Here is an 11,004-nt window from a genome sequence, read left to right on the forward strand (position 1 = left end):
TTAAAAAAAAAAAACAGTTTTAGTAACTTCTCAATTAAAACTCTTACAAATGATTTACCATTAAAAGTTAAATATAAGCACTTTACAATTAGTTTACTAGATAGATAAAGTAGTGGTATTATAAGAGATTTGACAGCAAGTACATTTACTTCAGTATTTAAAAACAATGGGAATATTATTTAAGAGCAGTTGGTTTCTTACTTTAAGTACCACATGGGGTCAGCATCACTTGTAACCTTTTCATTGGCTTTCATTATCTTCTTTATCTGCAGTAGAAAGTACAGAATTAGGAACAGACCTCTTGCTTCCAACTGGTCCTCAATTTACATCTGGTCTTAATCCTGGATGCTTACCTCTACATTAATGAAATAGTTAAAGGAGTCTATGTGCTGTTTCACGAGGCCTTTGACCTGAGCAGAGAAAAAACAAAAGATGGTAACAAAGTAACAGGGAACATGTCACTCTGGGGCAGGTCACCATCAACATTTCTCAAATACAAGCAAGGGCAAGATTAATAGATGTACTTAGTTAAAAAATACTTTAAAGGACCACCTAATGACTTATCTCATGAAAAATTACCAATTATTATTAAATAGCATACAATTACCTTTAAAAATGCTGGAAGTAGCCTCCATTTTTCCTGTGGACCAAACAATAAGACCATGAGAACATCTATCAGTAACCACAAAACACAATTACTATGGTGTACCAAGTTTATCACAGTGTGCAGAAACCAAACAGGGAAAATGTTATAATTGCTATAGTAAATGCGATGTTTGTATGGAGCACATGCATATAAACACACACACATATATCACAGGTTTTTTTAAATATAATCAAACCTCTTCTGGATGACAAGATTTCAAACCCGTTTCGAATTTATTCTTATGACACATCCTAGGTGAGGCTCATAGGTTGAAAAGAGAAGTTAGTCTTGAGTCTGGTGGGAAAAATCAGAGCTCTTTCTAAACCAGAGCCTCAAACTACCTCAAGGCTTCTGGGGGTCAGCACACATGGGTGTTTGCTCCTCCACTAACAGACTGCTAACTCCCACGCCTCTTGAGTCTTGTAGATCACTACATACAGGGACAGCCTCTTTTCACTTACCCCATCTGCTAAGGGAGTCCTGACAGCTGGGTACAGCAGACTGTAAAGTAAGAATACTCAGTTCCTAAGGAAAGATCTATGGACAACTCACGGCTTTGTGGCAAACATTAAAAAAATTGGCTTTAGGAACTGGAAAGATGGCACAGTGGCTAAGAGTGGTCAAGATGCTCTTCCAGAGGTCCTGAGTTCAATTCCCAACAATCACATGGTGGCTTACAACCACCTTCTGATGTCTTCTTCTGGCATGCAGGTGTATATGCAGACAGAGTTCTCATATACATAAAATAAATAAGCTAAACGAAACAAAGCAAAAACTGTTTTTAACTTGAGAGACCTGAGCAGCGCTGGAAAGCTCTGAGTGGAAGGTGGTATAATAGCTCCATGCCTATTACCTGGATCGCTCTGGATGCTGGGTAGAAATGGGCAAGGCTGGAAACAGGACAATCACTTAGCTAACCGCAGTAGCCCACGCTGGTAACAGGACAGTAGGAAGTGAGAAGTTGTGTAGCTAGCAGACACAAGCTTGAGCAAAGCCAGTAAAATGGCAACAGACTGGATGGTTCCCTAGAGAAAAGTGAAGTTAAAACTGACACCAGAGTGTCTGGTCTAAGGAGGCAGCGGCACAGAGCCAACACTGACAGAAAAGAGAGGCTGGGGCCATGTGTAGGAGCAGCAGGCTTTCAGGGGTTGCGGTGTTAGGGATTTGGTTGGTGCATGTTTAGTCTGAGATACTAATTAGACATTCAGGTAGAAATGTCTCATGGGCAGTAGATGTCTGGAACTTAGAAACACAGTGGCCTGGGGTATAAATTATGGAGCAGCTATTAAAGCTAAGGGACAGTGAGATGGCCCAGAAGCAATGGAAAACGAGTTGCACAAAATGAGAAAAGCTGAACATAGTGGTGCACACCTTTAATCCTTAGCACTTGGGAGTTCAAGGCCAGCCTGGTCTACAGGATGAGTTCCATGACACTCATTGTTACATAGTGAGATCCTGTCTCAGACAGAGAGAGAGGGAGAGAGAGAGAGGGAGAGGGAGAGGGAGAGGGAGAGGGAGAGAATGAATATTTCTAACATCTAGAAATGAGGATGTGGGGAGGCCCAGAAAACAGGCAAGCCAGAGTGTTGGGGGGGGGGGAGGAAGAAGCTGAAAGGTTGTAAGAGAACTTTTTGGGGTGATGGGAATGTTCTAGAGCATACATTGGGTAATAGTTGTTTGGTTATCTGCAGTTATCAAAGCCGAGGCAAGCGGTAATCAGTACCTGTGCAATGCTATGTTCTTGTTAAGCAGAAGAAAGGGGGGCCAAACTCACAAGCTGAATTAAATTCCTACACTGGCTTCTAGGTGGCCTGGCCTAAAGGACTGCAGAAGATGTCAGTAGGTAAGCTCTAATTCAATATGGCTGGTGCCCATGTAACAAAGGGAATCTGGACAGATCCATTCAAGGACACTGTCAGGTGAAGATGAAGACAAATGTCAGTGTGATGCTTCTGTAAGCCAAAGGTATAACAGAGGCTGTCATAAGCCAGCAGACTCTAGGGAGGAGGCACACACTGGAATCTTTCCCGGGCTCTTCTATAAGCTTCGTCTTGGATTTCCAGCCTTCAGAAATGTGGGGAATGAAACAGCTGGTTTTCTTACACTATCAAGCTGTGGTACTTTGTTACAACCATCCTACATACTAATCTAGCTTTTCAATTTCTTGCTCCCATATTTCAAAATTTCCCCTCTGTGCGCAATAAAACTCCTCCTATCTCACAGACAGCAGGGGTGAGTATACAGTCCTTGTGGAGAACTCACTGTCGGCCACAGACACAGACTTTTTTAGTCTCCTGGAGAAAACAGGAGACCTTCCCTTGCTTAACCCCCCAACTCTTGGATGTGCATTCAGCAACCTTCTCTATTGGTGTGTTCTCAGAACTACTCAATGTCTGAGCCAGCTGTGGTGGCACAGGCCTGTACCCCTAGCAGTTAAGAGGCAGAAGCACAATCAGTTCAGAATCAGCCTTAGCTACAGCAATTCAAATCTAGGCTGGGCTACGTAAAGCACTGTCTCCACAAGGTGAGAAAATGCATAAATGGCATAAGGTTGGTGAAGGATCGCAAGGATGGCAACAGAGAAAAAGCCTAAGAGTTGGCAATGGAATTCTAAACATGATCACCATTCCAGGAAATAGCTTAAGTTTAGGCATATACTGCCCACTGCACTTAGGGTGTGCTGGTTTGAGTAAGAGTGGGCCCAGAAGCGCATGAATTTGAATGCTTAGTCACCGGGGAGTAGAACTCTGAAAGGACTGGAAGGGTTTGGAGGAGTGGCCTTGTTGGAGTAAATGTGTCACTGTGAGTGGGCTTTGAAGTTGCAAAAGCCCATGCCAGGCCCAGTCTGTCTCTGTCTCTGTCTCTGTCTCTGTCTCTCCCTCCCTCTGCCTGCCTACAGACCAGGATATAAAGCTCTCAGCCGCTTCTCCAGCACCATGCATACTGTCCCCGATACAATTATAACAGACTAACCTCTGAAATTGGAAGTGAGCCCTAATTAAAAGCTTTCTATTATAGGAGTTGCCTTGGTCAGGGTGTCTCAGACAGAGCACTGACTGAGACATAGGAGAAAATCTAAAGTCATCACCATGTCTGTATTTTACCAAGTCTGTGCTTACTTCCCCAGCTCTTTCCTCCCCACCACTGCTTACTGTACTTGCTCTGTTGGTTTGAGGTTTTGGGTTTTTTAGTTTTTTTTTTCCTCTTGTATACTTACACTGTCTTTGGTGGGTTTTTTTCTCATTTAACTTTCAACTTTAATTTGTAGATTACATTTTGTGTGTCAATCACGTCTTCCTTAGGAAGTCATTGACCCCTTCCTACCACAGTGTCTGCCATTGACCCTTATGTGTTTCTAACACCGCTAGCCCTATTCCCCGGTCTTATTCTCTTTAGCAGGGTCCTCAGGTCTTGGCGTTTTTTTTCTGAATGAATTAACATAATGAATGATGTTACTGCCTTTGCCAAAGAAGGGCCTAGAATGGCACAGGAGAGTCAGAAACTGGCATTGTACTTATCTATACTGATTATTCTCATCTATGTTAGTGGGCTAATGAACAGTAATCTGAACAGTACTTACTAGAGCAATAGTTTAGTATGCTGAGTTAAATGAACAAATGCTATTTCCTTTTAGCTCAGCCTATCTTCTTTTTTTTTTTTTTTCAAATATTTATTTATTATATGTAAGTACACTGTAGCTGTTTTCAGATACACCAGAAGAGGGCACCAGATCTCATATGGGTGGTTGTGAGCCACCATGTGGTTGCTAGGATTTGAACTCAGGATCTTCAGAAGAGCAGTCAGTGCTCTTAACCGCTGAGCCATCTCTCCAGCCCCTAGCTCAGTCTATTTTCTATTCATCTCCACAACTTGTATTTTCTCTACAACTTTCTAGACAATAGCTCTGTTTTATTTGAACTAATCATTTCTGGTATAGTTTTCCTTCATATTATACTGTGGTAGGAAAAGTTACTCAAGCTTTGGGGCTGGTTATTATTCACTGATGAGGTGAACAAATACTAACTGACCTTACTGAGTACTTATGGGGTAGTGTCTTAGCAACTTAAACAAGTAGACAGACATGCCTCCTGACTTTAGAAATCATTAGCTTAAGAAGGGCGACATGTAAGCAAATGGAACGACACTTGGTAGGTGCTGCAATAGAAGTATGCAGTGAGATAGATTATTATAGATGCTAGGTATACTGCCATGCCTGGCATGGTGGGTGTATGAGGGAGGCATTCCAAATAAAGGGAGCCATTGTGCGCAGGCGCACAGGGATGAAGGAGCTGGCAGGGTGGAGAACACTGAGGATGTCTATGCCTGACATGGGTTAGACACGGTGAGGAAAGGAAGGTAGGTACACTGAAGAGGCTTAAGGTAGTGAATGAGATGACAGCAGGTTCCAGTGAGCCAGTACATTGTGGCTCATAAGCTGAGTTAGGGCTGGGAAACACAGACAGGGACCAGAAAGCACTGTGGTGGCCCATTTGGAAGACACTGGAGAGTCCCAACTGATGCTACAATTGAGGACGATTGTGAGGGAGGTTACTTACATTAACATTGTAATATGACACTGTGATCTACAAAATTCTCACTGGAGAACCATACCAAAAATATTAAAAGATAAAACAACACTCATAAATGTTTGGAGTAAGTTTGCAATTTTATATTGGGCTACATTCGTAACTATCTTTTGCTGCATAGACTGCAGGTCCTGTTGACTCGGAGTAGGGGAACACTGAGAAATAAGCCAAACACAAAGGCAAATACTGTGTATTTTCCCTAAGAGAATCTTGGAACTCATTCTTCAAACTCCTTGAGACAGTGAGGTTGTGATCCTCCTGCCTCCACACACCAAAATGCTGGGATTAAAGTCATGGGCTCCCACACCCTGTCAAATAGCAGGAATCAACCCCGGGTGCTCTGGAAGAGCAACCAGTAGTCCTCAATCCCTGAGCCACCCCTGGGTCCTAAGTCACCGATCATGTCACTCCCGTTTAAACCCTTCAATGGTACTTTATTATTCCAAGGGAGAAAGTCTAACACCTTCTAAGAGTTAACATTTCAAAACCAGGAACGCATCTTTTACTTCCCTCCTCCCCCAGTTCCACTGGATGTATTTGCTCCTCTGAAACAACTGATGGTGTGTCTGGGGTCATGTACAGCCTGTTCCTCTGCCTGAATTTCTTCCTCGACCATCTTCAGTCCTAGATGTCCCTATACTGTGCCAAAGGTGTCAAGGCTCAGTGAGAATTTATATACTTTCTCAGGGAACAAAATCATTTATCAATAATTGCACTTCATTAGGCAGCGAAGCCATTATCCCTTAACTTTTAAGAATCCGATGAAAACTATAGTGGCCCCTAAGAAAATACAAGATCAAAAATGGGGGACGAGGGGATAGTCAAGGTACTTAAACTAAACCTGCAGTCCAAAGAAACTGTGGGGTAAAAGGAAAATGATGACAAGGGTGAGATTCCCATTTACTTTTAGCACCAAAGCCGGCTAAGGGACCTCAAGAACACTGCCTAAGCTCTCAGGATCCCTGTGTCCTTCCAGGTGAGATCGGCAAGAAGATACTGGTTCCTGGGAGAAGAACACACAAGGGCCAATTCTTGCCAGTGCACACTTGAACTAGAAAAGCTTCACCCGAGAGCCATTCACTAAGCTTCTAAACGCAGGACGCTGCTAAGAGATCTGTTCATGCTGCCACAAACACTCCTGATACCAGACCTGGTAAAGGCTCACGCACGCGGAGCGGAGCTCTGAGCATGTGCAGAAGTCCTGAGCGTGCGCAGAAGCCTAGGGACCCGCCCTCGTCCTCCCGAAAACTCTCCCGGCAACGCCTCCTCCTTAGTCGTCTCCAGCCTCTTCCGCTGCCTGCGCTCACGGCGCTTACCTCCACCGTCGGGATCGGCGCAGCCAGCTGCTCCGGACTCAGGCTCCCGAACTCCTCGGCTAGGACATCCATTCCATTCACGGTAGAGGAAGAAGTCGGCAGAACATTCACCTCCGCCCGTGCGGCTCCATGCAAATAGCACGCGGAGAGTGGTGTGCGCTCTCCTCCGGTGTCCCCGCGGCGCTTGTTTACGGGAGGTGTTTCAAAAGGTTCCGCGTGGTCAGGGCCTAACTTGCGGAGGAACCCGGAAGTGACCGAGCCGGATGTGGAAAACGGCACCCACTGGTGTACTTCCGAGGTCTCGCCGTGCGAATCCTAGACTCCTGACAGACAGGCTTATTTCCAGTATCCCCAGAATGATTAAATACGGCAAAATACTGTAGTTCTAACTGAATAACTAATGCGAAAAATGGCTCGATAATACACATTAGTCACAACATGAACTTCTAAAACAGAGAACTCAGCCTAAACTGCACGTATGTTGCGTAGTACAAAAGAGCAAGAAAGTGGTTGCATAAATAATTGGTGGTATCTGCGTGTAATCGACAGGCATCAACTGCATAGGAATGACCATAATAGGGTGGGGAGAAATGCTCTCGTGTCAATAAAGTCTAACAAAAGTGTTAAACTCGTAGATGCGTGATCTTGAAATAAATTACCCTCACAAAATTAAATGGATAGGGAAAACCCAATAAAGGATATTAGAATAGCTAACGGTTTGGGAGAAAAATAAGTCTAAGTCCTATGTCGATGAAATATATCTATATACCTTAACAAAACACTAGAAGAAAATGTCAGAGGGAGGGAGTTTGTAGTGTGCATGGGTTTGATAACACTACACCGAATAAACCAAGGATTGCACATAATCCTCCCACGGTGGCACACACCTATAATCCCAACATTTACAAGCTAGAGGTAGGAGGGCATCCAGAAACTCAAGGGCATCCTTGGCTGCCTAGCAAGTTTGAGGCCAGCCTGGGCTACATGAAACCTTGTCTCCAAAGAAAAGGTAATGTATTAATAACATTGACTTGGTGAAAGATTGACTTGATTTCAAGGATGGCAACAGAGAAAGCATAAGAATTGCTAATAGAATCTTAAAGTTGTATTCAATTAATTGGCTCAGGCATGTCAACTGTCTTCTACAAAGTCATCTTGGACTTCCACTATGAAGATGGTTCTACGTAAACCAGATCACAGGTCACCCGGAGAGCTAAAAATCTCAGCAATACTGACCCATCCTTTATACAAGGCGAATGGGTACCTGTTAGCCAATGCCATGGGGGCAAGAATGGCTGATTGAAGGACACTGGTAATGAGAGGGGTGTTTTCCTGGGATACTAGGAAAAGTGTACATTAGTTTGAACATTACTCCTTAACAGGTATTTGAATACTATCTTTAGGTGGATTCTCTAATTATCCACCCTTGGTGGTAAGTAGAGATCTTCATTTGACAAGCTAAGGCAGTGATTAAGAAATTTGGCTCACACCTTTAATCTCAGCACTTAGGAGGCAGAGAGGCAGGTGAGTCTCTAAGTTCAAGGCTTTCCTGACCTACAGAGTAAGTTCGAAGGCAGCCAGGGCTACACAAGGAAACCCTGTCTCAAAAAAAGAAAGAAAGAAAAGAAAAGAAAAGAAAAGAAAAGAAAGAAAGAAAGAAAGAAAGAAAGAAAGAAAGAAAGAAAGAAAGAAAGAAAGAAAGGGAAAGAAGGAAAGAAGGAAGGAAGGGAAAGAAAGGAAGGAAGAAAGAGAAAAAGGAAAAGCAATTTGTCAAATGGATTTGGGATTTAAATCCCAATTATCTTAGCCCAAGACATGTTAGGTCTCAAACTCTGGTTTCTTTGAGGCCTAATACTTCGAGACAGGGTTTCTCTGTGTAGCCTTGGCTGTCCTGGACTCACTCTGTAGACCAGGCTGGCCTCGAACTCAGAAATCTGCCTGCCTCTGCCTCCAGAGTGCTGGGGTTAAAGGCGTGCTCCACCACGCCCGGCTGAGACCTAATACTTTTAAATTACTCAATACTGACACCACACCAAAAGCATGGGGAGGCAAAGACATTTTACCACGCAGAGCTATAAGAGTTTATTTTTCTATGCTGGCAACTGTATGTGGTGCTCATGCAGGGCTTGCCAAGGACAAGTTTGTTTGGTGGCACTGGAGAGCCAGCAGAGCTGTTCGTTTCACAGCCTTTGTCTTATGTTAAAGAACTTAGATCTGTTTCTGAGGCTTTTTCAGAATATGATAGAATATATCCCATCACTGCATTCCAGGTGGAAGGAAGTATCTCCAGTGCTGTTTCTGTCCATGGATACAGTCACAACGGACCAGGAGTTCAGAAGTCCTCCTGGGGAAAGGAGGGCCCTTCTGTCTGAAAAGGCAACAGGATGCTCCTTAAAGTCCATCTTTCCACAAGTGAGTGGGGATGTGCATGGCCAGATGTTTGGCCTATTGAGAAGAGTCTGGGTGTTGGGTAACACTGAAGAATTGAGAGAATCTTGACTTAACCTCCATGCCCACAGTCCTTTCTCTGAAAAATCCTGCTTTTGTCACAGCACATCATCCTCCCCTACCCACAAAAACAGCCATCTAGGCTGGACATAAGTGAGAGGTTGAAATTTACCCGGTGCAGATGTGTCCAGACGGGGGGGGGGGGAGGGGAGAACAAATTCTATCCTACTCTTTCTTAGGACATTAAGTCCGGTCAAGTGGGAAAACAGACCCCGAGAGAAGGAGAGGTGAATGCTGAGTTAGCATTTGTTAGCGACACAGCAGTGGAAAATGCTTTCAGTTGGAAGAATCAAGGAGCCATATGACCAAGTAGCTAACAGCTCACAATCCAGAATGGGACTCTTTGCTGGGGTTCAGATACTTAGCAGCTCCATGACCTGCAAGGTCATCGGCCTTTATGAGTACGAAAATGATATATCAAGTGTTCAGGGTAGGCCCTGCCAAGTTGTTATTATTTTATCATGTTCCAGACCAAAAACTATATCCAGCTGTTCCAGCACACCTGGAATAGTAGCTGCTGAGACAGCCCCAGGTATTTTTTCTTCATAAGGCCATGTGATGAGTCCCTTGAGATATTAAAGAAGTTCACATTTTAGGCTTAGAAATGAAAATGAGGCTTCATTGCAGAAGAAGCAAAGGAGACAGCTTTGTTTATCATTAAAGGGTGTTTTGTTTTGTTTTTGTTTTTGGAAAGGTTAAAACTCTCTGGATAAACTCAATGATTGCTAAATGAATCAAGAGCATGTCGAGTTTTGTCGCTATCCTTTGAAGTTGACATCAAGGACAACCACCATAGCCTTCTCTATACCCTTGGGGTTTTCTGCCAATGACAGTATTGGGCCTAATGAGCCGTGGTTCTGATGAGATATGACAAATTTCGTTCATATGCAGTTAAGCACTTAGCCATCATTTCTCAAATCATTAAAACCCCTTGAAGCTTGAAAGAGATTTAGGACTCATAAATTACAGTTACTAGTAATGTATGCTGGCTACATCATGCTGTGCTTGGCAGACCATTTGTATTAGTCAGGGTTCTCTAGAGTCACAGAACTTACTGAATGTCTCTCTATATTAAGGGAATTTATTGAGATGACTTACAGTCTGAAGTCCAACTAACCCAACAATGGGCAGCTGTGAATTCGAGGTCCAAAATTGTAGTAGTTGCTCAGTCCCATGAGGCTGGTCTTCTGTAGAATTGGTTCCAACAGGTGTGCTGTCAAGTAAGTGAAGAGGTAAGTCTTCCTTCTTTCAATGTCCTTACATAGGCCTCCAGCAGGAGGTGTGGCCCAGATTAAAAGTGTGTACCACCATGCCTGGACTTGGAACTTGCTTTGTCTGAGGCTGACCTTAAACTCAGAAATCTCCTTGCCTCAGTCTCCTAGAATTAAAGGCGTGTACTACCTTGCCCGGGCCTAAGCTTTTCATGGCCACTGTACTTCAAGATCTCCAGGTTCAAGATATAGGTCAGAAACCTGTGTCTTCTATTCTCACGGTCTGGATCATAGGTGTGCCCTCCATTTCTGGATTGTAGTTCATTCTAGATAGAGTAAGTTGACAACCAGGGATAGCCATGACACCATTCAAACACATCTCTCTCGAGCCTCATCCTGTGAGGTCTGGTGGAAAGGCAGGGTAGGTAACTGCTTCATGAAGGTTAAAAGATGGCTTGAACTCATAGCTATGGGATTGCTGGGGTGAATTAAAACTTGGATTTTGTGATTTCAGGACCAAGAGTCATGTTCCCCCCACCCACTACCCAAGAGTTATCTTCCTGTACTGGCTGGTTTTATGTGTCAACTTGACACAGACTGGAGTTATCACAGAGAAAGAAGCCTCCCTTGAGGAAATGCCTCCGTGAGATCCAGCTATAAGGTGTTTTCTCAGGTAGTGATCAAGGGGGGAGGGCCCAGCCCATTGTGGGTGTGGCCATCCTTGGGCTGGTGGTCCT

At 43.9% G+C, this 11,004-nt stretch overlaps 1 protein-coding gene across 1 annotated transcript in view; it reads right to left on the reverse strand.

Moving 5' to 3' along the window:
* Polr3b (RNA polymerase III subunit B) overlaps positions 1-6,857 on the reverse strand; it is a 104,876-nt gene extending 98,019 nt beyond the window's left edge. Inside the window, exons 1-4 of the mRNA XM_029542033.1 lie at positions 6,549-6,857; positions 608-640; positions 354-410; positions 202-266 (exon numbers count right to left, since the gene is read on the reverse strand). Coding sequence (XP_029397893.1) covers positions 202-266; positions 354-410; positions 608-640; positions 6,549-6,620 — 227 coding nt within the window. The 5' untranslated portion in view covers positions 6,621-6,857. The remainder of the gene's footprint in view (positions 1-201; positions 267-353; positions 411-607; positions 641-6,548) is intronic.
* Positions 6,858-11,004: the final 4,147 nt, after the last annotated feature.

Source organism: Mus pahari, chromosome 9, assembly GCF_900095145.1.
Source record: "Mus pahari chromosome 9, PAHARI_EIJ_v1.1, whole genome shotgun sequence".
Classification (NCBI taxonomy): domain Eukaryota; kingdom Metazoa; phylum Chordata; class Mammalia; order Rodentia; family Muridae; genus Mus; species Mus pahari.